General features: G+C 36.4%; 1 protein-coding gene across 1 annotated transcript; it reads right to left on the minus strand.

Annotated features, from left to right (window-relative positions):
* Positions 1–12,924: 12,924 nt before the first annotated feature.
* On the minus strand, positions 12,925–19,164 carry Ugt305A1 (UDP-glycosyltransferase family 305 member A1). Its single transcript, XM_067790580.1, has 5 exons — positions 18,975–19,164; positions 18,354–18,890; positions 13,757–14,193; positions 13,576–13,682; positions 12,925–13,513 (listed from the first exon to the last, which is right to left on the minus strand). Exons 1-5 carry the CDS (start codon positions 19,088–19,090, stop codon positions 13,064–13,066), a joined length of 1,647 nt encoding a protein of 548 aa, XP_067646681.1. The 5' UTR covers positions 19,091–19,164; the 3' UTR covers positions 12,925–13,063.
* Between the last annotated feature and the right edge of the window lie 1,893 nt (positions 19,165–21,057).

The raw sequence follows: 21,057 nt of genomic DNA on the forward strand, positions 1-21,057 counted from the left end.
TTGTTTCTTGATAATTTAGTTTATTGCTCTGTAAATGGAATGGAATTTTGTAAGCATATTTGGAGAAATTTTCGTTTAAAATATTTTATTATTGTATCTTATTTTAATGCAATATTTATTGTATTACAATATTTTTGGTTTTTTGGTTCGGTGCAGAGATAAACAAATTTTTTGGCGTTTGAACTCTAGAGCAAGCAACATATAGCTGCCCATGGGAAAAGCACGGACTCTCTATATTTAATCCTGCAACAGTAACCGAATGTCCTTGTGCTTTGTTGGTTGTAATTGCAAAAGCAAGGCGTACAGGAAACTGTAAGCGCTTAAAATTGAATGGCAAATCTGTAGGAATCATTGGAATCCGTAGAATGAGCACATCTTCACCTTCGCTTTTACCGCTGATGGTTGTTGCTTCGATTAGATTCGACATTAATTTCTTAACGCAAAGTCTGGTTCCATTGCACAATTTTGGTGGGCCTAAATTCCGAAGAAGCATGATTGGTGAGCCAATTTTCAAAGTTCATATATGCGCAGGCATTCCAGGAGCTTCTAAAGATTTTAGAAATTCAATTGGATAATTCACAATTTCATCTTCATCTGTAACTGTGTCGATCGATTTATATTTCGTCACTTTACCAGGAAATTGGTTTTGAATGCGATCATTGATTTTGTTAACATGACCATTTTTGGGACCTAAGAGAGAGTTCGTTCGCATAGCCAAAAAAAAATTTTTTATTTAAAATGCTTAATTCTGAAATATGAAAAACTTTCGTCTTGATCGAAGGAACCTACAGTCAAAATTTTGTGATGATTGAAGTATAGTAAACACGTTTTCATAGGGAACACACACACATAAATTGATTTTTATAGAAGACTAGCTTATGCCCGTGGGTTTTACCCCACGTTTCTATAAAAATATGCAGGCTACGCATAACTGGCCATGGGTAAAACATGAGTTGGTAAGATTGACTTCTGCTACAGCTAATGACTGTTGTTGTATGATATATTCATATTTGCAACAGGATTCCCCTCGCGTAGGTGAGGTTGACAATTGAGTTGCAGAAGCCCTGAAGCTATAAAGGTTTGTATTGCGCTCATCAATCCCTTTTTTCACAGCTAATGATAGGAAATTTGAGGCATTTAAAATTGAAAAGACAAATCTATCGGTATCAATGGAATCCTTGGTTTTAAACCTTTTTGTTTTCGAAGTTTTCCGACTAAATTAATGAAAATGACATTCGTAAAAGTTTTGTGATAAAAAGCCTTGTCCCACTACATAAGCGTGGTTAATCGAAATAACGAAGCATAAATATTATGATATTATCAGTGATAAGATGTCTTGGTTCTATGATATTAACATCCTCATTTTAAGATTAGGCACCTTTTCTCAAAGCCATTTATAGTTTGTAAGGATAGATTAGATTCAATATTTGGAAGAAACATTAGCTATCAAAGCTTCAGGTGATGTCATAATTTCTCAAAAACTTGCAAGAAAAGAAATCAAATCTGTTAGTAAAGAAATAGGAATTTTGCCATAATTAATTTCAAGAAGTTGGTTAGCAAAAGCTGCCAAAATGCCCTCTCGTATTTCTAAAGAGAGTACATTTTTGTTCGTACAGCCGTCTATAGACGAAAAAGCACGCATTTACTTCAACTGCGGCTGTTCCAGCAAGTAACAGGAAAGCACCACCTTTGGGATGATCATTACACCTTAAATTGCTAGGGGTTTGGTCTAAAACTTGCAACGGCTGTTTATGAGTCATGGTGCACACATCGCACACCCGCACTTTGGCCTGACCGTTTGCTTTTGTTGCACCCCAGATGTTTTCAGACAGTGGTCATTTAAATGCGGAGTTGTACGTCCACCACACAAAGGGTATCCGCGGTATCTGAGAAAGCAACTGTCATAGTGATTTCTCTTTTTGTTCTTACATCAATTAATATCAAATTAAACAGAAATGTTTTTTCCGGTTCCTCCAGGCGTATCCAAAAATACCAACCTTAAAAATAACATAAAAGAATACTAAAGGAATAACAGCCAAACCCAACTCTGCAATCAAGCTTTACGTGTTGAAATAACCTAAGTTTTTAAGGCAGCCAAAGTCCCATTTGTCTTGTTTTTTTTTTTTCAATTTCATATATTACTGGTGCTGTTAGGACTTAACGTCACATAGCTCCTTACCAATTTTCATTATTCCATTTTCTATGGGAGGTGCCACGCCCTTTCTTACTCACCCTTTGTAATGTACCATGTCGGATCGCCAGATGTTACAGCGGCAGTGCAATGTTATACGGGCGTGCATGCTAGTTGGACCTGGTCTAAGCTCTTCGGCTGGGGTGGATACTTGTATAAACTATTCACACTGCATACATACATAAACATAATTTTCATGCACTTGATTTTCTTTTAATATAAAATCCTAATATAAACAACAGCAAATTACACATCGGACAATAATCACAGACAACACAGAATACCAGATAAGCGGACGGACGCATGGAAAATTGTTTCCTACGGGGAACGTAAATTGTAGCGAAACAAGACGACAACAGAACGACAAGAATGGAACTGCATCATGGAGACTCAGATGTTATTCAGTCTCCGCTCTCTCCCTTCCCAACCATTCTACGAGAGTACACCATCTCTCCCGTCCCAACCTAATATAAGAATCAGCGCCTGAGATCACATAGTTTTATACCACTTACACTTTATTCATTTTAATTAAAATTCATTATCGTTACATAACAAAGTATCTTGTTTGCAGTGAGAGGAATCGTTTAATATTCTCTCTCAATGCACTAACACTTAAGCAAAACGAATTCAAACATTTAACGAACTCGAACACATATGTGTAAACGAACTTACACATGCAAATTAAATACAGGAAAATTACCGAAGAGCAAGCGAGAATAAAACCGTTTATAACACTTTCGAACAATTTTATTGAAGTATATGTATGGATGTGCAAAATGTCAGTTCACTTACCAAAAGGAACAAACGACAACAAAAACAAACACGCCAAATATACAGCGATACGATAGAAGCAATGAAAACTCAGCAAAGAGATTTTGTATTTTGCACAACACACATACACCACAACCAGTCTTATAACCCTTATGTACGTACCTTTATTAACCCTTGATGATCCCACGTTGTTTGCGCAAACAGCAGGTCCTCACTGGAAATTTGGTGGAATTTTGTTATGTATACGCTATATTCCCGCTTTACACCATGACAATTGTGTTTATACTTATGTACTTTTTTTGGCAAAAATATTCAAGAATTTAAAACAAAAAAAAACTAAAGAGCCGAACTCGAAATTTGAGCTTATTCCAAAAAAAATTACGCAAAGGCGTTTTTACATTACGAACATAAAAAAAATTATTTTAGAAAGATTAATTCTTACAGAAATAGATACATGTACATATATGTATCTACGTTGATACTATGTACGTAATTTTATAAAAATGAAGAAATATAGAAATATAAGTATGATGAAATGCCGGAGATTTATGTTGTATGTCTGGTTGTAAATTGGTAGTCAATATAGCTGTAAACAAATACGTGAATAATTTCGGAAATCCTTATTGTAAGTTAGGTATTGCTATGGTTTAAACTGATGCAGATGTGTATAGTTGTAAAGCTAAGTATTCAGCTGAGGTAACTTGTAGATAATCCTATAGAGAAAATAGGTCGCAATTTAGAACTTTGCACAGGGAGTTCCTTATATAGTAATATATAGATATACGTACCAAGAAGGTATTGTACAATACACGAGTTATTGTGAGGAAAAAGTACATATATGGTAGGTGAAGCCACTAAATTTGGCTGAATTGGAGCACCTTCTTCAGCGAACCACCCTCATAAGGGAGTTGGCCATATTCGGCTGAAAATTACTTAACGCCAACTTATTTGTACTTCCTTTTTGGAATATATATAGCGTTTGTTTGCTTGCAAACAATTTAAAAAATTTTACTTGTGCACTTTAAAAAATTTCCACTTTAGAATATATTGTTCATTGAAACTTCTTACACTGAGATGTGTTCTTTGGCACGACTTCGTACAAAATGGACGAGTCTAAGCAAACGTTAATCAGGCGTCACTTTTAAAATTGTATGCAATTCGTTCTTATTTTGCTGTAATGCTCTAAATGTGTTCGCCTTCCATGACATATAACTAATTATATGACAGGAATGGCTTTTCTGTACAGTGGAGAAAAAAATTATTAAACCTGCCTAGGATTCAAACATAGCACACATCACAAACACAAATTCTAACCAAAAGCTTGTCTACCGTTTGGAATTTGAAAATATGAGTGCTATATATGAAAAAAAAAAAACTGTAATAGTACGAACTAACCCAACGAACTTCTAGGTTAAGATTTATTCTGTGGTTTCACAGTGGTTGTATATCTTTACAGTGAAATGTTCCGAGTAACTTTCCGTCTTCGCCTTCCAATACATAGTACGCCGTACCTTGTTTACTTCGAACCCGCGCCTTGAGAAACGTAGGAGCTAACTTGCTATTGAAGTTCTTGCTTTGGTTACTCTGTGAGAAGTTTCTACGCAAAACCATCTGACCCTCCTTGAAAGAAATTGGTCTTGCCCGTAAATTGTAAATTCTCTCGTTTGTCTTGTAAGATTTTTGTATATTGGTACGCACGGTATCCCGAATTAATGAAAGGGTATTATGTCTTTGTTCAATACTTTGTACGCGGCCTTCTTCCAACATACCAAGATTACGAAGTAACTGATAATTGTTACCGTGTGTCATCATGTGTTGACCAAAGACAGCAAAATATGGGTTTGTTAATGTCGACTGATGAATGGAATTCCGCAAAGAGCAGTTCATGCTACTCAAGTGCTGGTCCCATTCACGCTGATCACCTTTGATGTAGGCGCGAAGTGCTGCATTTATGGAGCGATTGACGCGCTCCGAACTGTTACTTTGCGGAGAGTACGCAGCGGTACACACATGCTTAATGCCACATTTTGTCAAAAAGGTTTCAAATTCACCAGATTTGAACTGGCTGCCATTATCGCTTACCAGAACTTCCGGTACGCCAAATACGTCAAACACATGTTCCTTAAGAAAGTTGACAATAGGTGTCGTTGTGAACTTTTTCAAGGGGCAAAGGAAAGTAAATTTGGATAATTGGTCAAGAACTATCAAAATCCCTATATTTCCGTTCTTGGACCTCGGAAAAGGGCCGATCAAATCTATAAAAAGTCTTTGGAAAATGCGTTCCGTCGATACAAATTTTCCCATCAGAGGTCTCAGTGTTTTTGTCGGATGCTTTGTAGTCTTACACGTGACACATTTTCCTACGTAATCACGCACAGAGCGTAAAAGCCCTGGCCAAAAGAAAAATCGTCTAACACGCTCAACGGTCTTCGCTATGCCACCATGTGAGCTCGTGGGGTGGTCGTGTGCACTGCGTAAAATATCATCTCTCAAGCTTTCAGGTACAACGAGCTTCCAAGACGACTCTTGCTGTTCTACATCTCCTGTGTAGTATTCCGTACGGTGATATATGAAGTTTTCCCGAACTTAAAAATCAGGGTACTTATCTTTATTTACCAAGATCTTGTTCCGAAGATCTGCGTAGTTCGACTCACTAAAAGCTGTGGAAGAAAGGTCAATGATAGGTACATAGTCTGCATTTAAATCGGCTATGTTGACTTCGAACGCTCGCGAAAGAGCATCTGGTACTACATTGTTAGTACCTTTACGGTGTTCAATCCTAAACTTGAACGCTTGCAGCTTGAGAGCCCATCGTGCTAAACGACCGCTTAGATCTGATTGATTCATCAGCCATCGTAAACTCGCATGATCTGTTATTATTTTGAACTCTTGTCCTTCCACGTAAGACCGAAATTTCTTCACAGCTAAAACTGCTGCCAAACATTCTTGCTCAGTGACAGAATAGTTCCGCTGGGCCTTGTTCAATTTTTGAGACATATAAGCGATGGGAACTTCGTCTTCATTCTCATTTAACTGTGCGAGTACTGCTCCTACTCCGTTTTGGCTTGCGTCGCACTGTATAATAAACGGTTTTGTAAAATCAGGGTTAGCTAGAAACGGTGCTGACGTTAGTCGCTGTTTCAGTATGTCAAAAGATTCTTGTGCTTGTACGGTCCAATCAAAGGATTTATTCTTTTTGAGCAGTTCAGTCAGCGGTTGAGTCACGTCTGCAAAGTTTGCTATAAAGCGTCGATACCAGCCTGTCATTCCCAAGAAGCGGCGTAGCTGTCGCACTGATTGAGGTTGTGGAAAATCTACTATAGCCGAAACTTTTGATGGGTCTACTTTAAGTGTTCCATTACCCACAAGGTATCCCAGATATTTTACTTCTTTTAAACAAAATTTACTCTTGCCGACATTTATAGTAAGCCCTGCCTTACGTATCAATAATGCAACTTCTTGTAGTAACTCAACATGCGATGCAAAATCTTCTGAGACTATTAGAAGATCGTCCAAATACACAAATACCCGTTCTTTCAGGTTGTATGGAATTACCTTATCCATCAAGCGACACATCGTTTGAGGAGCGTTGCACAACCCAAACGGCATCACTTTAAATTGATAAAGAGGACGATTGGGAACTGTAAAAGCTGTCATTTCGCGCGACTTGGCCTCTAGTGGAATCTGCCAGAATGCGTCTTTTAGATCCAAGCTAGTAATAAATTCCGCACGAGGTAACCGGCTCAAAATACCGTCTATATGAGGTAATGGATACGCGTCTTTACGTGTTATTTCGTTAACTTTACGACTGTCCAAGCATAATCTAACCTTTCCTGGTTTTCTCACAAGCACTACCGGCGATGACCAAGCACTGCTTGACTCTTCAATTACTCCTAGTTTTAACATGCGCTCAATTTCTACTCCCATCAATTTTTCAATGGCTGGTGAGGCAGGAAAATGTCTTTGCTTGATTGGCTTAGCAGTTCCTACGTCTATCTCATGTTCAAGCAATGTAGTCTTACCTAAACCATTCTCCTCGTAGGATGGAAAGCAACTAATGGCCGCATTGAGTTTACGTTGTTGTTCAACTGTCAGATCGTGATGGTTTTCATTAACAGTTGGTAATAAAGTTTCGCTTATTATATGAGGAGCTAGCTGGAACGTTTGCCAAAAATTTACTCCTAAGTATACGTCTTGTGACAAACTGGATATGATATAGAATTCTACGGGTTTTGTATCTTGCTTGTAAGTAGTAATTAACTCAACAACACCTTCTACATTTTGCCTTGTACCGTCTGCGGTTCGTGCAAAAGTTTTCAGTGGTTTAAATGCCAATTCATATTTCTTATTTATTATTTCCTCAGCTAATTTTCCCCCTATACAACTTATTGAAGCCCCCGAGTCTAATAACCCAAGCATGTCGAAGTTCATAATACGAATAGCTGCATATGGTCTAACATCTCCTGGCTTACAAATGATGCTCGATAATAATTGGTTACGTTTAACACCTATATCTTTCCAAAATTCTTTAGCTCTAAGTGCTGAACGCGTATGCTTAAAAATATGTTCGCGCCTAGTTTTATATTCCTTAAGACGTTCATGAAAAGGTTTGATAGGATGTACTCGTGGTAAATCCAATAAATCCTTTGTCACATTTGGTGGTCTTAAAACTTGTACTAATTCTGGCTCTGCGCTTGCAGAAGTTTCGGATGTTTGCGGTTGTCGTTGCAAACATCCCGTAGCGCGTTTCCCGACTTGTTGCAATTTGGACAAGTTGGTAAAAAGAATGCTATTAACCCGCACCCATAACAAAACACACGCCGCGGCTTAATGCATTGTTTGTAATTGTGTCCCGCCTCGTCACAATTCCAACACTTCCTATTGGCTAAATCTGATACTGCTGATATTTCATCGTAAGCGTTGTTAACTTCCTCATTAATATCCACGTGTTCGACTTCCGAAATTTGTCTGCCTGGAACTCGAAATTGCTTAAAAGGAACTTTTTGGGCACCTTGCACAGTGTCAAAGAAATTTTCGCGTCTCAGGCAAGCACGACGTAAATCGTTGAGAGATGTAATGTCGAAATGTAATAATTCTAATCGCACATCAGGTTTGAGATTTTGTATTAAAGTTTCCACGAGCTCTCTTTCAGACAACGGAGTGCTTAGTGAATCACACAGACATAATACACCTTCTAGAAATTTTTCAAAAGGCTCATTCGGTTTTTGTTTCCTGTTGCGAATAGTTTCTTTAATGTCAAAATCTGTACGAATATCCCTAAAGTTTCTTTTCAGAGCATCACAGAATGAAAACCATTCAAATACTCCATTAGCGCGATGGTATCGCCAAAACCAATTTTTGGCCTTACCCTCAAACAAAATATGTGCGTTTTGGCAAAGGGCATCAAAGTCGCCACGTAATGATGACATTGTTAATGCGTTCACCCTATAAATAAATTCGCTAACAGATATGCCCTGAGAAGAACCATCAAAAACTAATTTCCAATTTGAAATTATCTTAGCGATTCCACCTGCTGATAAAAACGTTTCTGCGCTTTGCGATCGAGCAGAACGCGTACGCGTAGCTTCTGTGTAGTAAGGTGTCGGATCAGCGGAAGATTGTCCTACCCTACTATTTTGTAAATTAACAGCTGTCCTGCCCTGACTGTGTAAATCATCGCGAGGTCGTGACTGATTTAGGTTCATCGCTGAAAAATTACCTTCTAAAGAATTTGTTAATAACCTTTCAATGGTATTTTGAATATCGCGTGTTACTAATTCTTGTTGTCGACGTACTACAGTTTCTACTACTTCTTCTATACGGTCAAGATCATTTTGTTGGGTCCGTCTATTTTGGTTCAATCGGTTAATGCGAGAATTACGATTTTGTCGACGCGATATGCTCGAATCCCCGGTGTTATTTACTTCACCATGTTCTAGTGAAGCCGTGTCTGACACTGCTAAACGTCTATGAGTGATTCGTCCCCCCATAGAAATGGGTTCTGATATGGGTTCTAGAGATATATTTTGTCCACCGTGATTGGTCATAAAATTACTATCAATTTGTCTGCGACAAAGTGGACAAGAATTGCTACTATATACCCACCTTGCTATACATTCTCCATGAAATCTGTGCTGACAAGGAGTAATTACCATGTCAGAATCCAACAAAGTTTCATTGCAAATGGTACACAATGAATCTTGTGCATCCTCTACTTCTAAATTTTCATCACTGCGATGAACAGGCATTTTGTTACAATCGCAAAAAAAAATTGTTAATCAAACTAAAGATAAAAAAAAATACCGAAGATTCTTCGACAAAGCTCACATTCACCGAAAATTATTTCCTTGTTAAATCTTTGAAGTATTATTGTTACTACAATCCGATTAAATTATGAATATCTTTATTATTTTCGATTTATAAAGTATTTGTTAAAATTTGTAGTTAAAATTATATATAAGTGCTTTTACTGCTAAATATGAATTCTTTCAGTAAAAATTTAATCCAAATAAAAAAATCTCGGTAATTTCTATGTGATCCCACGCTGACTTCCAGAGGCCGCCGTGTTCCCTTCTTCTCGTCTGCTTCGCGAATGAAAATAAAACAATTGTGTGCCAGATCTTTGCTAACTGCTATTATTTGCAAACACGCAACTTATCCAAAGCCGACCATATGTTTACAAAAGTATAGAAGTTTGAGGAGATTGAAATTCAGAAGCAATTCAATGGTAGAGTGTAACAAACATATTACTTCAACCCTATTCCAAAAGAAAAGCAAATGAGGTCAATCACCCCAGTCAGAAATTGTTCGTCAAAATATGACTGAATGTGGTTAAGAAAATGGCCTCCGCATTTTAACCTAATTCCAACACTCTGTCACCCCTGACACTGATAAACAGATAAAATTTTATTCGGGTACCCGCGAAAGCGAGGGCCCCTAGTTGGGCGCCATTTTTATGTAATGTACCATGTCGGATCGCCAGATGTTACAGCGGCAGTGCAATGTTATACGGGCGTGCATGCTAGTTGGACCTGGTCTAAGCTCTTCGGCTGGGGTGGATACTTGTATAAACTATTCACACTGCATACATACATAAACATAATTTTCATGCACTTGATTTTCTTTTAATATAAAATCCTAATATAAACAACAGCAAATTACACATCGGACAATAATCACAGACAACACAGAATACCAGATAAGCGGACGGACGCATGGAAAATTGTTTCCTACGGGGAACGTAAATTGTAGCGAAACAAGACGACAACAGAACGACAAGAATGGAACTGCATCATGGAGACTCAGATGTTATTCAGTCTCCGCTCTCTCCCTTCCCAACCATTCTACGAGAGTACACCATCTCTCCCGTCCCAACCTAATATAAGAATCAGCGCCTGAGATCACATAGTTTTATACCACTTACACTTTATTCATTTTAATTAAAATTCATTATCGTTACATAACAAAGTATCTTGTTTGCAGTGAGAGGAATCGTTTAATATTCTCTCTCAATGCACTAACACTTAAGCAAAACGAATTCAAACATTTAACGAACTCGAACACATATGTGTAAACGAACTTACACATGCAAATTAAATACAGGAAAATTACCGAAGAGCAAGCGAGAATAAAACCGTTTATAACACTTTCGAACAATTTTATTGAAGTATATGTATGGATGTACAAAATGTCAGTTCACTTACCAAAAGGAACAAACGACAACAAAAACAAACACGCCAATATACAGCGATACGATAGAAGCAATGAAAACTCAGCAAAGAGATTTTGTATTTTGCACAACACACATACACCACAACCAGTCTTATAACCCTTATGTACGTACCTTTATTAACCCTTGATGATCCCACGTTGTTTGCGCAAACAGCAGGTCCTCACTGGAAATTTGGTGGAATTTTGTTATGTATACGCTATATTCCCGCTTTACACCATGACAATTGTGTTTATACTTATGTACTTTTTTTGGCAAAAATATTCAAGAATTTAAAACAAAAAAAAACTAAAGAGCCGAACTCGAAATTTGAGCTTATTCCAAAAAAAATTACGCAAAGGCGTTTTTACATTACGAACATAAAAAAAATTATTTTAGAAAGATTAATTCTTACAGAAATAGATACATGTACATATATGTATCTACGTTGATACTATGTACGTAATTTTATAAAAATGAAGAAATATAGAAATATAAGTATGATGAAATGCCGGAGATTTATGTTGTATGTCTGGTTGTAAATTGGTAGTCAATATAGCTGTAAACAAATACGTGAATAATTTCGGAAATCCTTATTGTAAGTTAGGTATTGCTATGGTTTAAACTGATGCAGATGTGTATAGTTGTAAAGCTAAGTATTCAGCTGAGGTAACTTGTAGATAATCCTATAGAGAAAATAGGTCGCAATTTAGAACTTTGCACAGGGAGTTCCTTATATAGTAATATATAGATATACGTACCAAGAAGGTATTGTACAATACACGAGTTATTGTGAGGAAAAAGTACATATATGGTAGGTGAAGCCACTAAATTTGGCTGAATTGGAGCACCTTCTTCAGCGAACCACCCTCATAAGGGAGTTGGCCATATTCGGCTGAAAATTACTTAACGCCAACTTATTTGTACTTCCTTTTTGGAATATATATAGCGTTTGTTTGCTTGCAAACAATTTAAAAAATTTTACTTGTGCACTTTAAAAAATTTCCACTTTAGAATATATTATTCATTGAAACTTCTTACACTGAGATGTGTTCTTTGGCACGACTTCGTACAAAATGGACGAGTCTAAGCAAACGTTAATCAGGCGTCACTTTTAAAATTGTATGCAATTCGTTCTTATTTTGCTGTAATGCTCTAAATGTGTTCGCCTTCCATGACATATAACTAATTATATGACAGGAATGGCTTTTCTGTACAGTGGAGAAAAAAATTATTAAACCTGCCTAGGATTCAAACATAGCACACATCACACCTTAGCCTTCGACCATCCTTGGAAGGTTTCTAGTGGGTTGTGCAAATTTGGTTATGATCGGTCGATCCGTTTAGGACACAACTCGATCTCTACATACATACATAAATAATTTGAATTTTGTATATATATGTAGATGTAGATATACTGAAGCTAACACATTTTTTTAGCGGCGGCAGATTACTAAACGTCCAAAAGGCATAATAGCCAAACTCAAAAATGCAGTCAAAGGTGTTAAAATAACTCAAGTTTGTACGGCAGCCATAGTTCTAAAAAATCCCATTTGTAGGGAAGGTGCCACGCCCCATTTTTTCCCATTCCACATTTTACTGGTTGGAGGTGTTAGGACTTAACGTCATATAGCTCTTTATCTTTATCTTTATCCTACCATTACTACATCCAGAGATATGCCTTATGATATATTCCATTTGTATGGGAGGCACCACGCCCCCTTTTTCCCAATTCCACATTTACTTGGTGGTGTTAGGGATTGACCTCATATAACTCTTTACTGAATTTCAATGTTCTTGCGTGTATACCTTCAAAGTTATGCAGTACCAAAGATTGCATTTGTATGGGAGGTGCCACAACCCTTTTATTTATCGAAATTATTTTTTGCCGAAAACCTTCCCGTTGATCGAAGGAACCTATAACCAAAATTTGGTGATGATTGAAGTGTTGGTAATACGTTTCCATAGCGAACATACACACACACACGCACAGAATTTGATTTATATATATATATAGGTTATACATAATTTAAGGCGCATTCTTTCGCATAGATACAAGTGTCTGTAATGGGCCAATGAGAAAATTCTAATTTAAGGATGATTGAAACATATATTGCAACTCTAAAGGAAGCCATTTAATAAATCTCTTTCACGAATTCAGAGTTTAAACGGACATTAGAAGAATCCCCTCAACTTAATATTCAAATTAAGAAGCGTTTTTTTACAACTTTTTGTCGACCCAGCCTAATACACATTATTTAAGTTTAAATATAAGAATATATATTTTTTAAACCAGTAAATAACAAATTGATTCTTCGTGAACCCACAAACTTGTGAGTCAACCATTATTTAATTATATTTGTGATAAGACACCCCTTACTTAGATAACTACTTCACTCGCTTTTTTTCTTATTACGCTCTGCCTTCTTCGGTTTGCGGTTTGAGCTTATAGTTTTAACAGAGTTTTCAGTTTGTTTCTTCGGTTTACAACTTTCCTTAAGCTGCTTAAACACAATATAGCTGTTTATTAAGAACATAGCGAACGTGAAAGCGAATACAGCCATGACATCCAAGGAATGGAGAACAAAGAAGCTCGTTTCTGCTACCGCTTGTGAAAAGATATAACCAGTCTCAATAGGATTGGCTATGACATGCTCAATCCACCAAAGAGCGGTATCAAGAGGATGTTGCGGCCGAATTCTAAAGGCCAATTGACGGGATTTTGCAATTTCTGAGAAGTTTCCGTCCGATGTTAGAACTTGTATAGCGTTTGTAAGCATACCGGGGTCTACTCTAAGATCAACCTTTATACCGAAACCCAAGTCTTGGGCATGTTGAGCAATCTACATGTGAGAAAATAAATTGATTTCAAGTGTAATAAAAACATATTACATTAGAATTTTACATTATCGAGCCCATGTGATATTGCGATAACTGGTACGCCGTGGTAAACCGCTTCTTGGATCTCCATGTGACTGCCTGTTGTAATAAGAGCTCTCACTTTATGTTGCGCTGCGTAAACAATTCGATATAGAAAAAGGAAATTCATTTTAAATTTATGTTTTTCTTCTAACTAATGTTCTTACCCAAAACAACGCTTCTCTTCAGCCATTTTCCCACAAAAAGATTTGCTCTGCTGCCAACGGCAGGCAGGGATCCCTTCTCTGCGCCCCATATAAAACCATATTCCGGAAATTTATCTACGGTTTGTGTGACAGTTTCAATGACGTGAGGGCTTTCCACATCACTAATAGTTATAACGAAAACACCTTTCGAGTTATCTATAAAAGTTTGAATATCCACGGAGACTGCGCGATTGAAATTATCAAATTGTAGACCGCCTACCTCGACTACGTTTGGTGGTAAGGAATGTACATAGTCGATTGATGGATGGCTATTGACCAGTACCACTTTAATGCGTTCAATGATATTTTCTAACTTTGGTTTTATTTGAGCTTCTTTTAGCCACTCGCTCTTTGCTAACATTGCCTCTTGAACACTTGTCACTACGTACTTACGAAAGCTTTTGGGAGAAATAAAAATTTATAATGGGCGCTTTCAGCGAAAACCATTTTTGTTGATACGTTGCAATCATGTTTCCGTCAGTTGAGTCATAGAAAATTTGTGCTCTGAACGGTGAGTTCAGCCAACTGCCCAATGAAATAGTTATCGTTAAATTTTAAGGAAAAGGATTTCATAAACTATATTTCACACTCACTATCGAATTAAGAGGAAACATTTTATCCAGAGCTGCTCCCCCCAAAACACTTGTAGCACTTTTGTTTTTGTTTTGCCCTGAATCACAGGCACAGATTCAAATTCACACTTTAAATATAAAAAAAAAATTTCATAGCACTCCCATATGCCCTCACATATAATTTCGAATCATGAAAATGCTTGAATTTCTTATGAAAGTCCAAGAAAAAGCACTCCCGTATGAAGCTCAGGCACTTGTGTATGATAAAAAAATGTACACTAACAATTTGACAACTAAAAATTATTCAAAAACATTATACACTGAAAAAAATTTGTAATCAAATTTGATTCATAAATAAAATTAAAATAGATAATTGACCGCGGAGCTTAAATATATGGGGCATATGACCAAAGAATGTAAGAAAAACTGTACCAAAACAAGAGGAGCCAATTCTAACTTCTTATGATATTACTTAATTACCCTCAAGGGAAGTCAGTAACTAGTGGTACAAAATTCTGGTTCAGAACTGGACCTAGAGTGCCAAATAAGTATTAGTTCGTTAAGATTTTCAGTTACAAAATCGACAAAAAAAAACTGCTACCAGCTTTAACGAGCTGCGGCGACATTTAAGTATGCCTCTTTCTCAACACTATTCCACCAGTACGTAACTATCGAAAAAGTACCAACAAGATATGTATATGTATATAGTTAGGAACTAGTGAAAAGTTAAAGCAACGGAGACAATTTCCACCGCCTAGGACATCGCAATGTTAAATTCGCCAGTTGAAAACATGCATGGCCGGCTCAAGGGAATTTGGGGCACTGGGCGAGTTATAATTTTCGACCCCTTTCTCCCGTATTTATAGAAAGAAATATTAAATTCAAACTTAGTGTCAATAAAACAAAAAAAATATTTCTTTTGCATATTAAATATAGTTTTTTCAACAAAAGAACGAAAATATAACACACAAAAGTATTTTTAATTATCTTAAGAGTTTACTAAAAGTTCATTTTCCGCGCCTTAAACTCAGAGAAAGTTCATATAACTTTATTTAAATCTAATTTTTGCGCGATTTCCTGCTCTATTGATAGCTATAGTCTTTCTTGAGTCATGGTCGAACGCAAGTACGTTTTGATTAATTTCAGTTTCGAAAAGCTACGCTCGCCACTCGCAACCGACATTGGTACGTATAGCTACAACTAAATTGGGCATGAGACCAAACAAGTTGTGCTGTAAAATATAATTAAGAACATCAAGAGGTTTGAATGACTCTGGGACTCTTCGTGCGATAGCTTGTAATTCATCACATAAATCTGCAGCATCTATATCTTTCGATTCATTGAATGTTACAGCTTTTTCTAGATTCTGCCAACTTTTCAAAATTGTTTCTTTACTCTCATTCAACAAATTGTGGACATCGCTCAAAAATCCAAAAACAGAGTTCATATTTTTCAGTTGCAGAAATCGCTCGTCGATGGAATTGATAGCAGTATCCAAAATAGAAAAGTAAAAATTTATTTTGAATTTTTGCTTTTCATTTTCATACGAAAATTGTTTTGTCCTTTTCCGTGGTCTTTTCGATGGTTCAAAATTAGTAATCACACCAAGATCCTCAGCGACTGTTTTCGCATCAACCACGATTTTTTCGAAACCTGAGTCTGATCGCATGTCCTCCAAAAATTTCTTAGTTACATAAAGCTGCTTTTTTTTTGCAAAACGGATTTTTAGTACAAAAGTGTTTATCGAATTTGGTGCCCCCTAGAATTGGTGCCCTATGTGGTTCGCGTTATGGTAGAGGCAGCCCTGAAAACATGTAAAACATATAGATGGCGAACCACAAATCACACAAGAAAATTGCGCATTGCGCATGTAAACATTAGATCAGCTGTTTTTATGACGTACGACTATTTTCGTTTAGCTCTTTTTTTCTCGCTCTTTTTTTTATTCGCTCAAGAGTCAACTATGACCTAGATGCGCAGAACGAAGCAATTTTGAACTCGTGAATGCGCAATCTGGGTAGGTGACATGTGATGGCGAACTATTAGTAGTTCAGAATGCAGTAGAAATTAACTTATTTTGAACTACAGATTCAGTTTACGGGGTAGTTTCTGTAGCTTTTTATTTCAATTCAGTATATTATTTTTCTTGGTTATGAGACATTTCTTGACTGGAAGTGGGGAAACCATGCCTATCATTTACTTGTTAAATATTTTATTGAATTCAAATGGTATTTCAGCACCTCATTAATCTCTGTTGCTAATATATGTATGTAAATTTGAACACAAATTTAAAACCAAACACGCGGGGCCCTCTAATTAAGCTTTGATGCTCAGTAATTTGGTGTAAAATCCCAAACGTTGGGATCAAAAATACTCAACGATACGTTCAGAAAATTATCACTCCACGATGGATCAACAGATGCGTTCGCTGAAAGCGCCCAATAAAAGAGCAAATTCGTGTTTGTATATATGTTTATGTGTATGTGCATCAGGGTGTGTCATTTATAAGCAATATTTTTTCTTATGCATACTTACGTTAGATCAACTCATACAAAACTCGAAAACTTATAAGAAAAATTGTTTTAACTATGGTGTTTTCACGAATTTGAATAAGTTATCCTAATCTATTTCCTTTCCTCAAATAGCGGAAACTAAACTGTATAACGATAAATCTATCCTCTGAAGCCAAATATCGGGGCTAAATGTTCGACTCCTAATTTAGCTGGTAAAGGAATTTTGAGAATTCGAGGAGAGATCAAAAAAACTCTAGCTGCGTATTATACCTGCAAAATGGTCTTTGAGGAGAATTGTGGACTATTGCAGCATATCATCCATGGTAAGTGTGTAGTCATTCGACCGATACTAACACATGGCGCTCTAGTCTGGAACTAAAAAGAAATCAATTAATATTGTAAATGGGCAAAGGCGGGCATGGAATGAGCGGCGCACCTCAAGCAGTTTTAAAAGCAATTTTTCACTTGGTCCGTCTGCATGTGTGGCTCTCAAAATATGGGAATCCAACATGTGGAAATCAGCCGACTCTGCTGAGGCAACGATATCAGATGACATAGCAAGACATCGCTTAAACGGTGTAAAAACCTGACTAACGTCCGGCTAGTACGGTAGCCGGTAGTAATGTTTTACATGTACAAAATATAAGGTATCCTCCCGAAAGGGAATGGTTGAATGGCTTAAATAGTGGAAAGGACATTACAGTCTATACAGCTGGCTCAAAAATGAGGAAAGGAACTGGGGCTTTATCATAGGAAGAGCAGCTATATCATAAGGCAGCTAGATTTTTTAAGAAAACAACAAGATCTCCAAGACCAATGTCGCGATCTTCATTAACAACCAGGCTGCCCTAAATGGCTAAGAATCTTAAGCTTGACTTATACAATCGGTTATTCTATAAAAAAATTTGGGGTATATATACAATATTAAGAAAACGAGGTCGCTGCGTACCAATTAATGGGGCGAATACCAGCTTTGTTCGGAACTATGGGCTTCAATTGTTAACATAAAACTCGCAGGTGGTATCCAGCAAATTATAGCCCCCAAAATTAAGAGAAAGGTTTGAACACGATGGATTATTTTTTTTGCTGAAACCATAGTGGGGCTTCAATGGTTCCATGGTTTCTAAAAATGTTTGATTTGCTTTCAAGAAAATTATAGGTTAGGATAACATCTTCTGGATCCGATAGTATCGGATATAGAAAATTAAAATTTGTTGAAGAACATTTCTCGGCTGAGATAACAAAGTTATGGCAAATTTCATCGTAATCTGTCTTAAACTATTACTGTTTTAAGCTTCGAATTTACTTTATGGAGTTTCGCTTTAAGAGAAATATTTGCATCTTCTAATTATGCCTTCGATGTTCATCTATGTACAAAAAAATCGGCTTAAAACCAACACACCCTAATGTGAATAAACAAATGTATATATGTATATGTATGTGAGTATTCATTAAATAAGCAAAACGACTCACAAATCACCCATCGCGTAAATAATTGTGTTATGAAGACGCACAAAAAAGTTCATATTTTCACTGTGCGCAGTGAGAAAATGCGGAACCGTGGCGGGTTGCACTTGCGAGCCTCTGGCCACACTCAACAAATCTGGAGTTATCTGCGATGCACTTACTCCCACAATGGGCACATTTTTGAAAAGCTCCGTTAGCAGTAATAAACACGAGGGTCCATATGTTGCGTCATATAAAATCAAATCATATGGTTGCTGCTCCTCTGATTGGCTGGGGGCCAATTCAATTAATTCCTGCAGCCCATCAGAGGAAAGTACACTTTGGCAAATTTTCATTTGTCGATCATACCAATAAAAAAGTTGTTCAAACGGACTCAACCAAGTATTCGAAAACAGTTTAGGCGAATTGTTTTGTCTCAATGTTTTTGCTATTTCATCCAAATGAATTTGTGTTATATGTGATGACTTGGTCGGTCTTGCATTGCCGCTCACAACCGTAAGTGTATGCCCTCTGCCAATGAGACCTTTGAAAAGTGCATCGTACCTATGAGTTAAAAGTAAAGATTAGAATTTACATTGCACTTTGTGTTATTATAGCCAAACTAAAATTATTTTCACTCAAATATACCAAATTTGTTGATCCGGCTCTAATACCTCGATTAAACTTAAGATATTAGCTGCTGTAGCGCTAGCAAACACATGGAATAATAACACACAGAAACCGATGAAGTATTTTGATCTCATTTTAGTCCAATATTTACATACTACGCTATCAAATATGCACCTTGTGCGGTTCACAACTGAATTGTTTATAACTGTAGATGGTTGATTTGCCGGCATAAAATTGCACTCTCATTAAAAAATATGAATTAAGGCCGAAGGTGGCGAAATAAAGATAAAGAGAGCCCATCTTATCTTTTTTAACACAGAGCGCGTTAGTATACATACATATATGTGAATATTTAGTGTAGTGAGTAGTGATAAGAAATTGCCTGATGGATCGCATGTAAGAGTTAAAGAGAAATCGATTTTGTTTTTAAGTTTAAAGAGATGGTAAAAGAGAGAAATTAGGAGTGCCACAGTAGTTAAATATAGAGAAGTCATTCAATGAAACGCAACGAAGTAAACAAGTTGGAGATGCTGATCCCGCATTGGTTTGGTAGACCAGCACTGCTTTCATCCCACAAAATACCAAGCATCTTATCCACTACAAATCGAATCAATTTCTGGGCTTTTTTCAAATTCCTACGGGCGGGCAGTCTACCTCTTTTAAAAGAGAAGGGGAATTCGCAGAAATTATAAATCTCATCAAAGGCTATTCTTTACTTTCCATTGGAAATATTTTGTAACGACTAGCACACAATCTACACGGTCAACATTTCGCTTGTGGCCCACACTTGTTCAGCGCAATGCATATTAGCAGAGAATTTAAACACAATGAGAAGGCGTTTTTGCTAGATTCCAACTTTTTTGCATGTGAACACGTCTTGCACTTCACCACACACAATCCAATTTCAATGTTAACCTGCTAACAGCAGAAAATTCTCTGTCTACAGTTTCAGCTGGTGTATAAGTTCTCTGGATTTTCTCTTAATATGCTTTCTTTGTGGGAATATAGGTATTTAGTAGGATTAATTAAATTTAAATTTTATTACTTGTAGCAATATATTTGCTTGTTTTATTATTTAATATGAATTTGAACTTAATTAATATAATAATAGCAATATATTTGCTTGTTTTATGTTGATGCAAATTGCAGAAATTTTGCTTATTTCTTTACAAACAAAAACCTATTCATATACCCAAAATATGCCCTTTCATGAAATGTATGTAAATTAATCATACATTTATGAATTATCCCATCCCTTTTTGTTAATAAATTAAAATGTTAGGAAAATGTATGCAAATTGAAATATGCATGCAAATAGTGTTTTGCCGACGGCATTTGCACACTTGGAATTTCTGTGCACACGAAATCCATTGCATTTTTATAAAACGTTAATTTGCATAAAATGTATGCATATTAACCATGAAGTATGAATTATTAAAAATTGAAAAATTGAAATAAATAAAATATTTGATAACAATTGAATTAATAAAAAATTATTTAGTTATTATTTGGACTATGGGTGGGAGGGGAGGTACCTATAAAGAAATTTCCTAAAGCATTTTATATGTGTTATTCAGTACAATGATGTAAGTACCTATGTACTTGAATATTTTCAAAGGCAGGTTTGATAAGCCAAGTCAAACTTAAATACATTTGACCTGCCTCAAATCAACCCTTAAATATGTAAATAAGACCAGAGAATTTAAACACAATGAGAAGGCGTTTTTTTGGCATCCACTGCTTACGATCCATTTGCATGTGACACGTCTTGCACTTCACCACTATTCCCCAAATTCATGTTAACTTAACAGGGTGCAAGACGTAACAGAAAATTCTCTTAACGATTTTCTCTGTTCGTCTGTTACCAAAAAATTCTCTGATCAGAGCAAGTATATTGCAAATTTAATTCTCTGATTTTTTGTAAATAAATTATGATGGTTGGAAGGTTGAAGTCTTCGGCACAGACGAAGACAGTCCTGTCCTTACTTGTTTTTTTTTATATTCAAAGTGTGAATTTGAATCTGTGCCTATGATTCAGGGCAAAACAAAAACAAAAGTGCTACAAGTGTATAGGGGTTGAGCAGCTCCGATGTAAAGAAAT

This window comes from Eurosta solidaginis, chromosome 5 (assembly GCF_040869045.1).
Source record: "Eurosta solidaginis isolate ZX-2024a chromosome 5, ASM4086904v1, whole genome shotgun sequence".
NCBI lineage: Eukaryota > Metazoa > Arthropoda > Insecta > Diptera > Tephritidae > Eurosta > Eurosta solidaginis.

What these genes read in the sequence shown, in the direction of transcription:
- Ugt305A1 (XM_067790580.1), bottom strand. Translation starts at nt 19,090, where the DNA reads ATGAGATCAAAATACTTCATCGGTTTCTGTGTGTTATTATTCCATGTG. An exon ending in GAGCCGGATCAACAAATTTG is followed by an intron (nt 18,891 to 18,974) that starts GTATATTTGAGT and finishes TTTAACTCATAG; the next exon opens with GTACGATGCACTTTTCAAAG. An exon ending in ATTTACGCGATGGGTGATTT is followed by an intron (nt 14,194 to 18,353) that starts GTGAGTCGTTTT and finishes TTCTCCCAAAAG; the next exon opens with CTTTCGTAAGTACGTAGTGA.